Consider the following 19025-nt stretch of genomic DNA (forward strand, 5'->3'; position numbering starts at 1 on the left):
CATTAAGGATGTTAGAGCCCCATTCTTACTATTATTGTGATATGTGTGCGCGTTTGTTTTTTTCCTAGGAGGATCTTTATTTTTTCCCCTAAATCTCATAACTGGTTATACAGATGTTTAATTGAGAGGAATAATTATGAATTACGATTTGTTTTTTTTTTCTTTCAAACTTTCCTATCTGAATCATTTATCGCCTTCATTACAAGTGTTCTAAATATTGTAAAATTAAAGTTTAAAAAATAAACATTGCCTGTAGGCAAGCCCAAGCCCAGAAAGTCAGTTTTTAAAAAACATTAGTGTTTTCTTAATCGGGAGCATTGTGTCCTACAAGCCTTGTGTTCTGCTAATTTACAGAAAAACAGACTTTAAATTCAGAAGAAGGAGTAGAAAAAGTAGACTGAGAAAGAAATGCCGGTAGATTAACTCCATGAAGGCAAAGGGACAATGGAACTCGATGGATAAGGATTATCAGAGGTAGAAGGACTTAAAATGTGCGGGTTCTAGTTAAAAGCAGACGAAGTTAGGAATGTATTCTGAGGAAAATGCCTATTTAGGAAATTAAGGCTGAACTGTTGACCCAGAGCTTTGGAACATTTTTATCACCCCGCTATGCTTTGGGTAAATAAAGCAAGGGAGACAAATTTTATCCAGCTTATGTTTGCTGTTCGACTCTGACCCTTGCCTACTGGAATGACTTTAAATATCTGCTATGGAAAAAAAAAATGATACCACTTTAATTTCCGGCTCTATCCCCATCTGGCCAGGGAGAAGAGGATGAATTGATATCATCCTGTTTTGTCTTTAGGGCTTCTGATACCCCTGAGGACCAGCCCGTGGGACAATCTGTTTGGGCAGGGATTCTGGGCCAGAATCAGGAGAGTGGGACTCCGGACAAGGCCGGTCCACGTAACACAGCTCAGAGCCATACAACACAACTTGCTCCGAGGATGTTGGGCACTGTGCTTCATTAGGAAACAAAATATAAGCTTTCCACACCATTAGGAATGACTTTAGGAGTGAAAGCACATAAGACGATGCCTCACCTCATCAACAATGCACTGCAGAAGCTGGAGAGGCTGCAACGGGAAAGAAGAGAGGAAAAATTATTAGCCTCTGTGCAATGTCTTTACAGTGGAGTGGAAAGAAAAAAATCATTAATGCAATAAAATATAGCAAGATTAATCAACAACAGCAAACTCTTATAAAAACATTGATGCTCAGGATGTTCTATTATTTCTAATGGTACCTAATCTAATACAGGCAGTTAAAGGTTTGCATTTTCTTCAAAATGCAATTTGCTAAGTTTAAAACAAGGCATTCAAGCATGCAAAGGAAGCAGCCATCAGGAAAAAGAAAAGTGAATTTTTTTCTGAACTCATAAAGCTTACCATTAAAGATCCCTGGTTTTTCTGAATCTGAAAAAAGGCAATATGTAATTAGCATGTCATAATCAAAATGACTCACTTGGACACATTATGATCACTGAGAGAAAATTATTGCATTGCTGGTGGCAATTTGTGGGCATGTGTTAACACAATTTACATAATGAAAATACACAAATGTTAATAGCTCGCTTCTCATTTATAGGCGAAAGTCAGCAGAATGTTAATTTCACACAACACTTTTTAGTACCCTCCAGGTTGTATTAGAATAGGGAGAAAAACCATAATCCATTTCAAAAGGCTGTTTACGATTCAGATATAAATAATGTTTTATATTGCTAGATTGTGAACACTGGGCTTAATGTTGCAATCATTGCTAATGTTATGAAGCTCACTCTTTTTAAATTAAAAACCGATTTATTTAAAATTGAAATTAAATCATAGTCAGAAATTAGAATTTTGGATTCCTGCCAGTGTCTGTTCACAATCCCCTATTTTTTGAAGAAAACTTTAATTATGTGGTTGAAGTATTTGTCTTTAACTCAGGAGTGGGGTGAAGACACCACCTTTTCCAAAGTTCCTTCAGCCTGTTTCCTGGGAAGCAGTGCTCTCTGGGAAAATCAAATTCATGCAAGTTTTACACTGTTTTCCAGGGAACAAAAAGCAGAGGCAAGTAAATGTCTGCTCCTAACCAACATTCTGAAGGCAGGCTGTTCACACATCTAACACCGATAAGCCGCGTCTCTTAGAAAATGACTAAAATGTGACACCAAATTAATAACACATCCAGTTACTAACTGAAATACTAAACACTTCAATCCCCCACCCCCACACAAATGACTGCAGTTATTACTAACTCAATGCAAATAAAGTCCCAGGCACTAAGTTTCCTAAGAAGGAAAATTTCAGGCACCAAGTATGATATTGACGGGTCAGTTGTTTGCTGAGGTAACTGAGCTCCAGCCAGCTAGTAAGATACAGGGATAATTGTAAAAGGACATTTGATCACTGAACAACACAGGGGTTAGGGATGCTGACCCCTGTGCAGTTGAAAATCCATATATAACTTTTGACTCCCCAGATACAATCAGCCTACTGTTGACCAAAAGTGTTACCAATAACAAGTAATAATAAAGAGTCGATTAACACATATTTTGCATGGTAGATGTATTATATGCTATTTTCTTATAAGAACGTAACCTAGAGAAAAGAGAGTTAAGAAAATTATTAAGAAAATCGTAAGGAAGGGGTGCCTGGGTGGCTCAGTCAGCTGGGTGTCCGACTCAGCTTCAGCTCCAATCTTGATCTCAGGTTTGTGAGTTCAAGTCCTGCACTTGGCTCCATGCTGGGCGTGGAGCCTAGTTTAAAAAATAAATCATAAGGAAGAGAAAATACATTTACAGTTCTGCACTGTATTTATAAAAAAAAAAACCTGCATATAAGTGGACTCATGCAGCTCAAACCCATGGTTGTTTAAGAGCCAGGTGTATTTTTTAAGTAAAAAAACCTGTTAATGGTGTTTTAAGAAGTTCTTCCATGTATATTTGATCTGCATAAGTACCCTGAGGTCGGCAAGGATGGTCATTTCTATCCTCTGGGAAAACTGGGCCTCCCAGTGGACAGGGCAGGGGCAGGGACAGGGTGAAGGCCACAGGGACAGGCTGTGGTACTGTGGCTTCTCCCGTGCTCTTTTCTTCCCCCATATCTACCTATGGTCACAGCACGATTTCAAAACAACTGGATTTGTGTAGATATACTTGTAGATATATTTGTAGAAATATTCTTGGCATGGTAAAGTGGGTAAATAATCCATTTGGGCAGGTGGGTTCCTTTCAACTAGAATGCATGCTTCTCAAGGGCAGAAACTATGTTTTTGCATTTCTTTTGCATCCACGAGGCTTCTCAGCAGACCCTTCCTTCACCAGTGCTTGAGTGTTTTAGAAAGCACTTTCCTGTGTATTATCCCAACTAAACATGGCACCCACTCATCCCTGCTCTACTCAGTCACCACTCCCTGAAACCTCTGTCCCAGGCTGACTGGCTCATAGTCTCCTCAGGTAGTTCCCACTTAATGTTATGCCGAATTACTGCTCCTTCCTCTAGTCACTGAATATTTCTGCATAATGCTCTGATGGGAAAGATTTACTTTAAAAAGGGAGAGAGAGACACCTGGGTGGCTCAGTCGGTTAAGACTCTGACTTCTGCTCAGATAATGATCTCATGGTTCATGAGTTCGAGCCTCACATCGGGCTCTGCACTGACAGCTCAGAGCCTGGAGCCTGCTTCAGATTCTGTGTTGTGCTCTCTCTCTGCTCCTCTCCTGCTCTCTCTCTCTCTGTCTCTCTCTCTCTGTCTCTGCCTCTCTCAAAAATAAATAAACATAAATTTTTTTTTAAAAATGGGGTGCCTGGGTGGCTCAGTCGGTTGAGCGTCTGACTTCGGCTCAGGTCATGATCTCACAGTTTGTGAGTTCGAGCCCCATGTCGGGCTCTGCGTTGATAGCTCGGAGCCTGGAGCCTGTTTCAGATTCTGTGTCTCCCTCTCTCTCTGCCCCTCTCCCATTCACTCTTTCTTTATCAAAAATGGATAAATGTTAAAAAATTAAAAAAAAAAAAAGGAAGAGAGAGGGTTAACTACCACCCTGGAGAGGCTAAGGATTTTAGTCAGAAGCCATACCCCTTTTCAAAACTCATGAAAGGCCCAGGTAACTTCCCAACAGGAGATTGGCTTTTATTTATTTATTTTTCAAGTACACATGCATCTTCTCCCCCCACCCTCCATTCTTAGTAAGATATATCTACTTCAACAGGAGGGCTACTTGTAATGAACAAATTAGAAATCCATTTTTGGCAAAGAGAGTGTTTTTCACAAATTTCCAACAGTCAGGGGGGATTACAACATTCTCTGAGGAAAACATGTGGCAAACATTCTAAGTGAGATGTTTCAAAATAAATTCAGGAATAAACTGTGTGACGCTGTTCCCAGCAATACATAAGTTGTGTGAAATGAGTTCAGGGGAGAACATTTTTCCTCATGAACTAAACTCTTAAGAGGTCTCCACCTTGCCCTATTCTGTGGGTTAAAGAAACCATGGTTGAAGAAAAAATTTTACTATTTTAATGCTTTCTCCTTACAACGAGGAAGAGGGAAACAGCAGTATCAGAGTCTTTTTTATGATCTTCTAACTACACCATTTTGCCCAGGTTTTTAAAGAGAGATGTTGTTACCAGGTTTTATTACACAGCTTTGATAGCTACATATTATATGAAATCATCTTCATAAATTTTGTATTAAGGTAGCAGTGCCAGTACCTGAAATTGATTCAAAATGCTTAAGATACTCAATTACTTTTTAACACTGTTACACAATGCGGTGACTTATATCTTCTATTTCACGAGAACTTGAGGACACAACATCATTGTAATTGATTCATTTTCTCAATTAAATAAAGCTACTGTGCTTTTCTTTATATGAATGCCACACAGACCACAGAGTTAGATATATTCTTTCCTTTCTTGGTCTCAGATATATTGCCTTAAAGGTTATATTCTGTTCCTCTGTTTAACTCCACCAGAAAATTTAATGCCACGGTCATATTTTTCAAATTCTGAATTGCCATGTACCCGACTGTATTTATATTAGGCTTATTTTTCACTGCTAAACTCTTTGTTGTTTACCTTTTTCAAGATCACATTACCGTACGGGCACAGCAACCATAAAACAGACTGAAACAAAGTCAACCTCCAGTCACTGCCTCTGCTTTTACACACAGTTCATGAAAAAGTGAAGCCCCTAGTTTTATAGCACATTAAAAGTGGTACTAAGGGTGCTTGGTATAAAATGTTAGCTTTGTGAATGCCTCTCTTTATTCTAGGTCTGCCTTCCAAATGCTGAGCTGTGAGAGCAGAGTTCAGAGGAACACAATAATATTGTTAGGGCTGATGAACTGCCTGTATCTCACAACACAGGAAATGCTGTTTATAACGAACTCGTCCAAGGCCAGATTCCCGTTTGCACATTTTGCTGGTGTCGAGTAGTCTACATCTAACTAGTACTTTGGGACAATGAACAGAACAATAATTGCTCCAGCCGTTACACTTTGCTAATCAGTCTCCAGAACTAGTAGCATTTTGATAGACTAATTAGTTGAACCTCTTTTCTCTTCTGGGCATAGCCTTTTTTCCCCCCTTTTGCCAGCCCTTAGCTATAAGGCTTTAAGGCACACTAACAGGGGACACCTCAGTCTGATGTAAGACAGATCCTTGTGTGTTTAAATGGGGAGGAAAGACTTCATAACGGGCGGGCCTAAGTATCAGTTGTGGGGTGTTACTGCAGTAACATTTGTCACATATTTCCTTGCAAGGACTGTATAGCTGGCAATTAGAAGAGCTCCCATAGCATGACTAATGGCTTTGGAAAATGATCCCGGAAAGGAAGCTCCTGATGCAAAAGTTTACTTGTGGGGCCTCAACTATCTAGTCAACGGCTCTGGTGATAAACAGCAACTCTGGGGACCCCGCATTACACGCCCACCTCTGCAGAGGTGCTGTGTACACACAGCGAGAAAGCAGGCTTGGCCACCAGCCCTTCTACATTATGTGCAGAAGCACAGTCAGGAAACTAAAATGATCCACCTATGTAACTTCGAGAAGACACCAGCAATAGCTTTCATTTTCTCTTTTACTCTCTGGAATGATGGCTTGCCCTGCAGCCCTTGTCGCAGAGATTTATGTGTGACCGAGGTCAGATCTTCCAATATCAGTTGACAAATTTTCTCTTTACATATTTACTGCTTTCCTAGCTTGTGTTATTTTCTCTTAAGTAGAAGAAGGAAATATGAAATTAAATGATACAGTGAGCATTTTTAAAGAATACCAGGAGTGTGTGTGTGTGTGTGTGTGTGTGTGGTGTTCCTGGCACTACACTTGAGCCTGCAATGTTCAACTCTATTCTTTTAAAAAAAATTTTTTTTTAATGTTTATTTATTTTTGAGACAGAGAGAGACAGAGCATGAACGGGGGGGGGTGGGGTGGGGTGGGGTGGGTGGGGCAGAGAGAGGGAGACACAGAATTGGAAACAGGCTCCAGGCTCTGAGCCATCAGCCCAGAGCCTGACACGGGGCTCGAACTCACGGACTGCGAGATCATGACCTGAGTTGAAGTCGGACGCTTAACCGACTGAGCCACCCAAGTGCCCCTGTTCAACTCTATTCTTATTTCACACACATTTTAGGAACGATAGCTATTTTGCAGACTCTCTTTTCAAATCAGATGCATTAAGCTTAACCCTGCCTAACATAAACCAGGATTATGGTAAACTGGGACTTTTATATTGTAAATGAAGAATAATGACCTAAAACTTTTTTTCTTTAATGAAAGTAGCTGCAGAGATGATCTACTCCAGTCTACTCATTTTGCTGTTAGGGAAACTGAGGCTTTGAGGGGCATAGTGCCCAAGATACAGCCTGGGCTAGACCATAATGCTGACTCAGGCAGCTGCTTGGTGTGGAGAAAATGCATATGCACTGGAGTCAAAAAGCCCCCTGGAATTCCAGTCAGACCCCCATGGTCTCAGAAGCTCCCTCCCTTCACTGGGTTCAGGGCTCTTGATTACAAAGTGAGGGGATGAGCCAGAGGATAATCCAAAGAGTCCTCCCAGGCAGAGCTTCCCATTCAGGTGCCGTATTTTTTCCTACCCACGGGAGAGCTGGTACTGGCAGTCAATCTTATTTTATCTGGCACCGTGTGGGGTACTAAAACTTAGGTACACACCACCTCCAATCTGCTACAACTTTGCAAAAACAAAGTGCCCAAATCTCAAAAAGGCTTCAACAAGAGAACAGAAAAATCATTTCCACATGACCACAAGCTAAACACATATTGCTTAGTACCACTAACTTAAAATAAGACTTCCTAGGGGTGCCTGGGTGGTTCAGTCGGTTAAGTGTCTGACTTCGGCTCAGGTCATGATCTCACAGTTTGTGAGTTCGAGCCCCATATCCAGCTCTGTGCTGACAGCTCAGAGCCTAGAGCCTGCTTCAGATTCTGTGTCTCCCTCTCTCTCTCTGCCCTTCCTCCACTCATGTTCTGTCTCTGTCTCTCTCAAAAATAAACATTAAACAAATGTTTCATTAAAAAAAGGTAAGATTTCCTAAACAAAGGACTGGGTTTTGTTTTTTTTTTTGTTTTTTGTTTTTTGTTTTTTTTTTGAAAAAAAAAAAAAGAGAGAGAGAGAACAGGGGCATCTGGGTGGCTCAGTCGGTTAAGCATCCAACTTTGGCTCAGGTCATGATCTCATGGTTCATGAGTTCAAGCCCCACATGGGGCGCTCTGTTGTCAGCACAGAGCCTGCCTTGGATCCTCTGTCCCACCCTCTCTCTTTCTCTGCCCTTCCTCTTCTGGTTGTCTCTCTCATTCTTTCTCAAAATAAATAAATAAACTTTAAAAAGTATTAAAAAAGAAGAATAAAATGTACTCTAGTGAACCATAAATGGGAATTCTGACAAACTGATATTTTTAGATATTGAATGAATGCACGAGACAAAATAAATGAGTAATATATGTTATTACTAATAATACAAAATTAACAAGTATAATTCACTTGTGCCATATCTCTCTTGTTTATCAGCCTCTGTCCTTGTTCAAGTTCTTATCATGCCTGGAAATCTATTAGCGTATCTTACATAGAACAAAACAAAAACAAAAAATAAGTCATGGGTCTTATTTAAACGACAATTAATGACTTAAAACAAAAATAAGTTGTCAGATGATTTAACAAGGAGCTACTCGGTGGGATACGAGAAAGTCAGTAGGATTCCCAGCTTCTAAAATCCACTCCCTGGCACTTTCTCTCTGCTGCCTTTAGGAGGGACCAGTTTTGAAAAGCTCAGACTAGATACCCCTGAATTTCACAAATAGCTGGGTGGGACAGAAAGGCTGTAAGATGCCTAGAGGAGGGCTCAGCTCAGATGGGACCAGACAGAAAATCATCACGGCCATAAATTAGATCACTTGGCTCTCACTGCTTCCTGAGTATCAAGGACGATGCATTTTCACACAAAACACAGCAGCTGGAGCGTCAAGGTAGAGTGTAACATTATTCATTTGCTGGGTCTGCCAGTCAGTGAGCAGGAAAGAAAGGACCTGACTGCCAGTCTACACTCTTTTATCCCTTGTGTATTTAAAACTGACATAGCTCATGTCCTACTTCACATAGGGGTAAAGGAACCCTAGTAAATCATCCTCTGGGCACATGTAAATTTTAATATTCAGGCCTGAATTTTGTAAGAAAAGCAGGGGCTCACAAACACATTTTAAAATGAAACACGTGAGTTATATAATGAATCTTCTCCCTTAGCCTTGCCAAGATGTCCATTGAGCACTTTCCTCACAGAGAAGAGTTTTCCTTTCAAAGAAAATACACTGGCTGTACCAAACTTTTCTTTCTTCCCCCCAAAAGGGTGGTCTTATTCTAGAATCTAGTTTAGAGTATCAGTTATGTATGTGGGGGGCAGGGAGTGGGAGGGGATGTGGCCTTTTTGAGAAAGGCCTATTGACCATTCCATTGTTTATGGTCAAATAAATGTGCTGGAACAAAAGATTTTTAAAGTGTCAAAATGTCTCAAAGGGTTTTTCTGGAGCTATCATTTAGTCTGCATCTCTATTAACTTCAATCCTCCACAAGCGAAAGAATCCAGAACGATGTTAGAGGTCACCTGGTCTGACTCCTTGCTTCTGACTCTGGAAGAAGACTTCCAGGAATGGGATTCCAATGATTCCATCCTGGGTGGCTTAAATTGTCAGAAAGTTCTTTCTTATTACGAGTTCAAATATGTCTCCCTAGGAGATATACCCATGGTCTGGAGCTGTAGTGATTTAGTGGCAGCAACTCACATATTTGAAGATGGCTGTTTCTTCACGAAGTTTTCTTTCCCGAGTGAGCATCCTGTTTTCTCCTTGAGATCATCTGCTATGATTGATTGTCCTCTGTTCTTCCCCCTTCTATTAGTAATGACACTCTGATAACATTCCCCTAGCCCTAAATAGCCCATGTACTTCACATCCTCACCTATTTCATCACCAGCTTTATGGGCAGGACATGTGGTTCAGGCTTAAACTAGTCCGCAACAGCTAAGTCCCCTGGGCTTGGGGAAGTTAACTGATCCAATCAAACTGAAGCCTATGGCCTCTTGCTGCCTGTGGGGAAGAGAGGCTTGTTATTCCTTTCTAACTGGGAAGCAGGTGGCCCGGGAACCCCAAAAGCCATTCTTGGTCTGTGAAGGAAGAAGCCTACCAGAAACAGAGCCAAAAGTGACCTGTTGAATCCAGTTCTACCAAAAAACCCAGGAATACTTGGCTTTGGCTTTTTGGCCATGGATTTCAATTAAGTCCCCTTGTGGTTGAGGCAACCTGAGTTGGGTGTTCTGTTACCTGCACCATAAAGCTGCCTGGCGGAGGTGAACATGGTTTCACATTCTCCACCACTGTGACCACGTTTCTTGGAATGTGGTGCCATGTGCGTGTGTTCCTCATAAAGTGTGACACCCACACCTGAACACATGCCTCGGAAAGACTGGCTCAGTTGCCTTGTCCTGGACATTATACGCTATTCAGGAGGAGAAACTCCCGGCAGCTACAAGTGCCTTCAGCTTTTGATAGATAGCCATATCACACAGTTGGCTCAGTGGAGAGGAACAGACGTGTATAAATCTTGGGCTGAAAAAGAATGACTTCTTTCCTGTACTCTTCCATTTGGGTTTCATACTGACAAGGTATTCGAGAGTCAAAATGAGTACACGATTAAAGCAATTACAGAATCTAGACAAGTCTGATGGAAGTTTCTACCTGTTGCCTCTCCCCTGCATCAGACAGGAAATACATTAGCCTTGTATTTGTTTGGTTGAGGAGAGGCCTGTCCAACACTCAAGTAGAATCACAGACTCTTGGGGTCTGAAAGAATCTTAAAGGTTTTTCAATCTGACCCACCTCTGTGTGATCCCTGAATCCCTCCTTCATTACACTCCTGGCTCACAGGGCTTCTGTCTGGATGCATACAGTGATGGGGACTTTATGTCTTCTGACTGTCTATTCTCTCTCTTGTTCCAGCTCTACTTTCCTGACAGTGCAAATCCATGTCTTTTCTTACATGAGAACCCTCAAGTATCTTAAGACAACTATCACATCTCTTTGGAAGCTTTGATCCTTCAGGTATTAATGCTGGCAGGACAGAGGGGAAATATGGACACAGAAGAAAAGGGGACAAAATTGTAAACTGAAAGCTTAAAAATGTGTATTGATTCTTAGTTCTTTCTGATTCTAAAATCTGTTAGGTCAACATGTAAAAAAAGTGAAGTCAGGCTAAATCACTAATTCATTGATTCACATCCTTTTTTTTTTTTTTTTAAGTTTACTTATTTTTAGAAAGACAGAGAGAGGGAGCATGAGTGGGATAGTCGCAGAGAGAGAGAGAGGGAGAGAGAGGATCCCAAGTAGGCTCTGTACTGACAGCAAACCGTGAGATCATGACCTGAGTTGAAATCAAGAGCTGAACACTTCACCGACCGAGACACCCAGGCACCCCAGTCCATGTATCTTTATCAAGAACTTACTCTACGCCAGGCACTGTACTGGAGTCTAGGATCCAGTGGATGGATAAGCTGTGAGTGCTGGTCCACAAAAATGAGTGACTTCTTTAAGGTCCCTGAAAGTTAGTGACAGAGCTAAGACTTAAATCACAGGGTTTGCATTCTCCTTAAAATGCCACTTAATTTTTGGATAAAATACAATTTGCTAGATTCAAGGTGCTGTAGATTTCTAAGACAGTGTCCCCAAAAAAGGGATGTTTTCAGGCATTTCACAGAATGCTTTCTTTGTGGGCTAAGACTCTATATATTGCTGCCTTTTTTTTTTTTTTTTTTACCATGATGCCATTTGACAACATTGTTTGGCCTGCTGAGATTTTGAGATAAACTGCAACTGTAGCTAATACATGCTTTATTTCGCATTAGATCATGACCTGAGCCAAAGTCGGACACTCAACTGACTGAGCCACTCAGGTGCCCCCTGCATTATTTGGCATTAGAAAGGAAAGAATCTTGAAATATAGTCACACATAACCATATTAATTAACATGTGTCTTACTGGTTTGGCTGTAAATGAGATTCAAAACAGGATTTAAAGAAAAGAAGTCATGGATCTAGAATGAACTAAACGGGGCACCTGGGTGGCTGAGTCGGTGAAGTGTCTGACTTTTGATTTCGGCTCAGGTCATGATCTCACAGTTTCGTGAGTTTGAGCCCCATGTCTGCCTCTGTGCTGATGGTGCGGAGCCTGCTTGGAATTCTCTGTCTACCTCTCTCTCTGCCCCTCCTCCACTTGGGCTGTTTCTGTCTGTCTCAAAATAAATCAGTACACTTAAACAAAAAAAAAAATTTAGAATGAACTAAACAAAAAGTTTGATTCCTGTTTCAGAGATGTGGTTCACACCTCTCATAGTTTGATTTGGGTGAAATCCAGTTCAATAAAGTCCAAGAGTGTACTTGGGAGATGGTGATGAGAAAGGTAGCTGAAGGTGTGGACAAGAGGGGAAAATTGCTCATACAAGATGAAAGGAGACCACAGAAGTATCTAGTTCAGCATTTTTCAGACACTGGTTACCAAATAACTCAAGGTTCATGTAAGGTATTACTTAGACACATTAACAAAAATTAACAGACAAAAACAGAACTTCCTGGTATTTGTGTGTGCATGCATGTATGTAGGTGTCTGGGAGTGAATTCCCATCTATTTTATGCCCTGTCTTTCCATGCAATTCTGCAAATCACTGACCTAGGATGAAGTAACTGAGGTCTGAAAAGAACTAAGGTCAAACAACTAGCAAGAAAAGCCAGGAACAGAACTCAGGTTAGCTCTGTGTGTGTAGAATGGGGGGAAGGGGGACAGAAACCATATTCTTTTTTGAGAGGTAGAGAGAGAGAGAGTAAGCAGGGGAGGAGCAGAGAGAGACAGAGAAAGAGAATCCCAAGCAGGCTCTGCGGTGTCAGTGCAGAGTCCGATGTGGTGCTCGATCCCACAAACCGTGAGATCACGACCTGAGCCAAAATCAAGCATCAGATGCTTAACCAACTGACTCACCCAGATGCCTCCCAGAAACCTCATTCTGACAATGATTTAACTTGTCACTTGATGGGTGCCTCACTTGCTGCCTCCTGGTCCTCTCTGCCCCGAGTCATCGAGCGTTTGCAGCTGCCTGGCTATGGAGGCAAAGGGGTGGAGGAAGGCCTCTCACTGGAAAAGTTTCTTTTGTTTACTGTATTTTGCCCAACTAGAACTAGGACTACGGTCAAGGTCTCCCCATGCCCTGAACAGTGCTCTTTGCAACCTGTTTCTGAACAGAAAACAAGACAAGCTTCATTAGCCATTTTGGTCTTTCTTTCCTCCTCTGACCTCCTTTCCTCCTAAGACTAGCATGTTCTCCAGCTTTTCTTTCCCTCCCTGCATGGCGGTCATTATCTGTAGACTTTGACAGGTATGGCATAACAGAGTCCACGCTTGGTTCTAATTGGTTGCCTCAGTTTCCCACAATTCCTTGGAGCTGACACCCTGGCTATAGACATAAACAGACAACTGCCTCCTTTCCTAGCTCCTAGCAGCCCTTGGGACCCTCTTTCCACCTGGGGTGTCCTGGGCAATCTCCAATCCTAAATCGAATCAGCTCTTTGCTCCTTTTAGGCAACGCATTGATTTTTCAATGAACTTAGCTTGTCCACTTTATTGGCACTAAAGAGGGTCGGGTTCTTAGCATCATTAACATTTTAGTTGAGGAAGAATTCCCAAGCGCCCCAGGCATTAATCCAGAACTGTTAAAACATCTGAAAAGTAATCTGTGCTCAAACAAAAACCTGGCCACGTCCGCCTCCTTTTTAAGTTGGATGCCAATGAATCCTGAGCCTCAAATCTACCCAAGTTTTCTATACTGAATAGTATAAGTAAAACACTGGTATATGATAAAAGTTGATGTCTTTGTTGCTGTTGGTATTACTGCTATTGAGGACCACTTTCCCCCGAGGGATCTGTACCCATCAGCAATTACCTGGCAGACATGTAGCATCCTGGGACAGTAATTTCTATCTCTGCAGACACACCAGTTAAATGCAGCACTTGAGTGGATGGTTGTGTACCATAAAAATGGCCATTTGGGCTCAAAGCCTCTGGGTGTCTTTCTCCCTGCACCATCCCTCTAGAGTGGGAACCAGTCTGACCCGGTAAGTTGTCAAACACCTGCTCATCCTGAGTGAGTCACTGAATGGCTATCGGAATCTCATTTCCTCCTTTATAAAGTGAAAGAGTTGGAACAGGTCACTGTAAGATCTCGTCACCTTCTGAAATTCTATGATCCCATGAAGTAGCAGACAGCACTCAGAGAAACCAAAGGGGGACAAGTGGAAGGGCTCTCAGACCACAGAGCCCAGGAGGGAGGGGAGATGGCAAAGTTGCCACCTGAGAGCCAGACTGGGCGCTCGGTTCCTTACTTCAAACTTCAATTCTATTTCTGGGCTAAGCTGATTATTTAAAAATCATAGAAGAATCAGGGTCCCTAGTTACTGACATAACAATCACTGGGTTCTGTATATAGTTCTATATATTATGATTGTGATCGTGAATGATAAATTATAACTCAAAAAAGAAAGACTGTAAAGGAAGGCTCTTGTGGGATCAGAAAAGTAATTCATTTTAGTCCTACCTGGTGTGAGACGTGAGACACGGTCATATATTTTCAGAGTTACATAGGTAAATCCCTAAAGTACTTCCCAGAAATATAAATAATACTAATATTACCTAGCTCTTGTTTACCTTCTTATATTTTTCAAAGTGTCCTCTTAGGCATTAGCTCATCTGATCACGACAACCCCCCCTCCCTAGAAAACGTCCTATGATGTGCCAAGGGCCTCAGAGGCATGTGCCAGCTGACCTCAGGGGCAGAGATCTTAAAACGTAATGATTTCCAACCTCAGGCTGGCTCCCAGTCATCTCAGAGGGATTCATGAAATTCTCAATCCCAGTTTCATTACCTGGTTTCTGCTGCACTTGCCATCTCTGTCCTGACACACCCCCTCTCTTCTCCCCCACTCTGCCCTCCCGTCTCTTACTGCCCTCCCAGTGCTGTTTTGAAAATTACCCAGGGAAATTCCTAAACAGGTAGGGAAATGAGAGTAACAGTAGTAGTAGTACCCTAGTGAATTAAAGTACTAGAAGGATACTGCATACAACATGCTGCTTTAGACCTTTATCTTTTACCGGATGAATCTGCTGCTGATGAGAATGGCTGGAAAGTTCTTTCCCTTCTTTTTAGCCTCACAGCCTCAGCTCAGGCATCACCTTCTCCGTGAAGCCTTCACAGCTTTCTGAACTGAGCTGACCTCTTCTTCTGGAGGGCAGAGCACACCACCTCCTGTCTGGTTCCTTTTGCATCAACTGTCATTTGTTTGTTTCATATTTTTCTCTCCACTAGACTAGACTCTTTGAGAGCAGGGACCACATCTGTTTCCTTGCTGGACTTCCGGCGCGTGGCACAGTGCCAGGGCAGAGTAGGTGCTTGGTGACAAATATATGTTGAATTGAATTGAGATCTATGTCATAGAGTAGTTTAGAAGGTGCTATAAAAATCAAACCAACATGGGGTTAGTGTTTCAAAAAAGCCAGGGTTCACCAGCCTAGCTGGCTAACTGCATATACTTCAATCGAGGTATTAACAAGTAATTTATCTTTAGGGAAAAATGTCATGTTTCTAGGCTACCCACTCTTTGGGCATTCTCTCTATTCCATTTCTGCTCTATTTTAAAGACACACTAGGAACCTACTTCCTATCTTTGCAATAGGCTAAGCCAAGAACATTGGGAGATCTCTTGATAAGCATGAGATACATAATGGGAGAAGAATCTGGCATGGCCACTTTCAAAATTCCTGGGAAGCAGCACATGCATGTAAGGGAGCATCTTCCTATCACTTAGATTTCACCTCTGCCTTTTGTGGAACACGAAATCGGACTTTGTATGGCTTTAAGTAACGCTCTATTTTAAATATCTATATCCTAAATAACAAGAATGAAAATAATGAATTAAAACATGTAGGCTAGAAACCTGTTTAGCAAAAAAATGCACGCACATTGCTTTTGGACTCTTGCCAACTAAAGGTGAGTACTTGAAGTCTGGGGTAATTACCCATTGTTTGTTTTTTTGTTCTTTGACTACAGACCTCACACAAAAAAATGGATATTTATGATTTTATAGAACCCTTGATGTTCTAAACTTCAAAAAGTTCATGTAACAAGGGATAAACTCCAAATCCCTTTTTTTCAAAAAAGGTCAACTTTCTAGGTATTATTTTGCAATTCTACATTGTTCTAGTCATGATCAGTACATTAGTACATAAATAAGATAATAAAATCGATGGTCTGAATTTAACATTGAATATAAAACAACACTCAATTATCAAAATTAGGATTAGTAATAGCATAGTAAAAGGCTTTTAAGACATGAATAAAATTAGGTATGAAACTCAGAATTCCAGCATTATCTTTTGAAAAGTGTTTAAAATTTTAAAATAGTTTTAAGAACATACGCTTTCTACTCCATTATGAGACAAATGCTCTATCGAGAGCACAATTTATTACTACAGAATAAATGAATGTTTAAAAGACAGTCTGTCAATTGAAAAAAAAACACATTAAAATAGCAGGTTTCTAAGCCAAGTTAAACAAAATATTTTCTCCTTGACAAGCTGCTTACATTTAAATGAAAACAGGGCAAATTTGGTCAATAATATGGATTGCATATAATAAAAAGGACCTTAGATCATGTTAATACAAGGATCAGAAAGCAGTAACTTCAATTAAAACCACCCAATTATTTAGCAAACTTTCAGATACAGCAAATAAATTAATCTGTTTTAAATGAAAGTGCTCAGATAAGTAGCTTTTTGACCTATGAGCAAGTTTCACTAGCAGCAATCACAGCAGAGCAAGAATCTGCTGAAGCAAGGCACAGCCCCCAAATCAAACAAATGGTATTAGTAATCAAAAAGCATTTGCACAACATATTTCCTTGGTTAGTAGCAGGGGGTTCTGAACAAACGCCACCTACAGCTCCCCTCATACTTTGATATGTAGTGTATATGGGATAAAAACACACACATTCCTTTCACCCACACAAACAACCAGGGTATATACTGCTTTTAAAAACAGGGCATTTCATTTCTGTACTATCCTATGAAAAAAGCCAGTCGTTATACTATTAAGAATGCACGTCTTTCACTTAAAATCCTCGATCATCCACTTATGTTTAACTTGTACTGGGATTTAAGAATGTCTCTTTATTGAGACAAGTAATATGTCATCATTTTGTTCAGCTAACAGGCCTGACAGACCCTGTCTCCTTGAGTTAAGAACAGTAGATCTCTATTTCGTACATTGGTGGTAAAAGCTGGCAGAATAAATGAGAATTAGCCAATTGGTAGTAAAGGTTTTTAATCCCAAAGATCTAGATTTTCCTTCTACCTTTGCCTTAATTATTCTATCTGGCCAGATGATGGTATATATTTTTTTTTTCAAGAAAAATGATCTCTATCTATTGCAATAATTTATCTGAATGCCATTCTTATGTATTTTTAACAAATAACGTCGCTATTCACTTTATCTCTTATGTTTTTGATCCTTTTTACTACTTATCATCTTCTTTATTTGAAACAGATTTTTAACAGATAATCTTGATCGTTACAACAATATCTTGCTTGCATTTTATTCAAATAATTCTTAAAAACAGCTTAAAAAGCCGTTTGGAATAACATCAAGCTTGCCATCAATCAAACGAAAAAATTCCGCTGGCGGTTGTATAAACATCAGATCAAGTCTGATGTCTTCAAGGATTTCAGAGTGAACCATAAAAAACTCCATTAACTTCTGACAAAGAATGCAAATTAATCACAACATGGGGTGAAATGAAATTAAAGGCTCTTTTCTAATCAATGACAAGGCAGGATGAAATATTTGTTACTCTCTCTGCACTCAGACTGCCTGGGATGTTTGCACTTCCCTTGCAAAGCCCCAAATGTAAGGTGTGAGTACAGATTCACCCACAGTCGCTGTTTAGCCCTCCCACCCCCCCCAGAGCTATCTGCTTACAAGTCGTGGAGATTCACAAAACACACTAATCATCTGAATCTCAGGTGCATCCAATTTGTTATTCACACTCTCCCATGCCAGTGAAAAGCCTGGCGCAGACAGATGCACCAGGAACCCTAAATGACAGTTTTGGCCTCCGGAAGTACGATCACTACAACAAAATCTAGTACAGCCTCCAGGTGAAATGTCTGGAGCTCCATATGGAGCAGGGAAAATTAACAACAAGATGAAAATCACTGCAGCAGCGGGGAGTCGGAATTTTTGAAAAAAAAAATGAAATTTAAAGATGAAGAAAGAGAAGTAATAAATTAATGGGGTGTGAAAACATTCAAAGCTTTACAATACCAGGGGCACTATTTGCTCAGATTTTTTTCCTTTTTTTAACTTCAGGTCATTTTGATGTAATTTATTAACCAAGATCAGGAATTGTAGCCAAAAGAACAACAACATTTTTATACATACAAAAGTACTTTAAATACATTTGTATCTGTATTTTCTTCAATTTCCTGTGGCATCCTGCTTACCAAATCTCCAAAATTTCAGAGCTAGAACACCCTCCTGAGAAGTCTCCTTAATGGATTTACTATCGTCTCAATGCAGGGCACTACTGTAAAGTTTGAATGAAGGGTGACAATTTTTAGCAGGCAATCTTTTCCAGTTCTCCTCAATTATGGTGTCATTAAACAAACAATTGCCCACCATGATGTTTTTTAAGTCAACTGAATTTGGATCTACACGATTAGCTCTACACAGCTCCAGTCCTTGTCCAGACCTGCACATCTTTCCAGACTACTATTAATGCTAAAGCGTTCAAGAAATGGATATGCTACGTTTGTGAGATGTTTAAAAACACAATTTTTCATCATCCCGCTGCTTCACAGGCACCCAGAATTTAATGGCACTGGGGTCAGGGAGAGCTCTGGAGCCCTCTGGATCCTGCTGTGACTCTGCTAATCACATGGTAAGAAAAGCGAAAGGCCTCTAGGGAATGGTCTTGTCATCATCTACCACGGCATGGCCCCTGACGTGCAGCATGTCTCACCTACACACGAGGCCTCCTACGGTGGAGAAGGCAAATCAGGAAAAGGACTTGGAGGGGCTCAGCGGGAAGAAGAGTAGTATAAACAGCCAACCAAATTCGGAGTACACAGAGCCCACTCATTTGGTTTAGTTGTCTGTAAGTCCTACATCTATCTGACTATACCCATTCATCCCTGAGGCAAGGTGCCTCACCTCGCCAAGCCTCAGTCTGCTCCCCTGGAGGTTGGGAAGAACAGCCCCTGTAGGTGGGATGGACAGCCCGAGTCAGATAACAGAAAGTGACCTGGAGCTCGATGGCAGAAAAGAGTTACGCGAATCCACAACATCGTTGTTCTTCCTATTATAAGGTGTAGTAACATTAACATGCCTGAGCATTTAGAGTGGCTCCTAAACTTTTTTTCTGTAGAGTCCTAAACTGCATGCCAA

At 40.9% G+C, this 19025-nt stretch overlaps 1 protein-coding gene across 6 annotated transcripts in view; it reads right to left on the reverse strand.

The window, feature by feature from the left end:
- The window catches only part of MAP2K5 (mitogen-activated protein kinase kinase 5), a 273046-nt gene that overhangs the window by 63249 nt on the left and 190772 nt on the right, over nucleotides 1-19025 (reverse strand). For all 6 annotated transcript variants that reach the window (XM_043555086.1, XM_043555085.1, XM_043555088.1 and 3 more), the window contains 2 exons: nucleotides 1389-1415; nucleotides 1044-1076 (listed from right to left, as the gene is read on the reverse strand). In XM_043555086.1, coding sequence (XP_043411021.1) covers nucleotides 1044-1076; nucleotides 1389-1415 — 60 coding nt within the window. The remainder of the gene's footprint in view (nucleotides 1-1043; nucleotides 1077-1388; nucleotides 1416-19025) is intronic.

Source organism: Prionailurus bengalensis, chromosome B3 (genome assembly GCF_016509475.1).
Source record: "Prionailurus bengalensis isolate Pbe53 chromosome B3, Fcat_Pben_1.1_paternal_pri, whole genome shotgun sequence".
Lineage (NCBI taxonomy): Eukaryota > Metazoa > Chordata > Mammalia > Carnivora > Felidae > Prionailurus > Prionailurus bengalensis.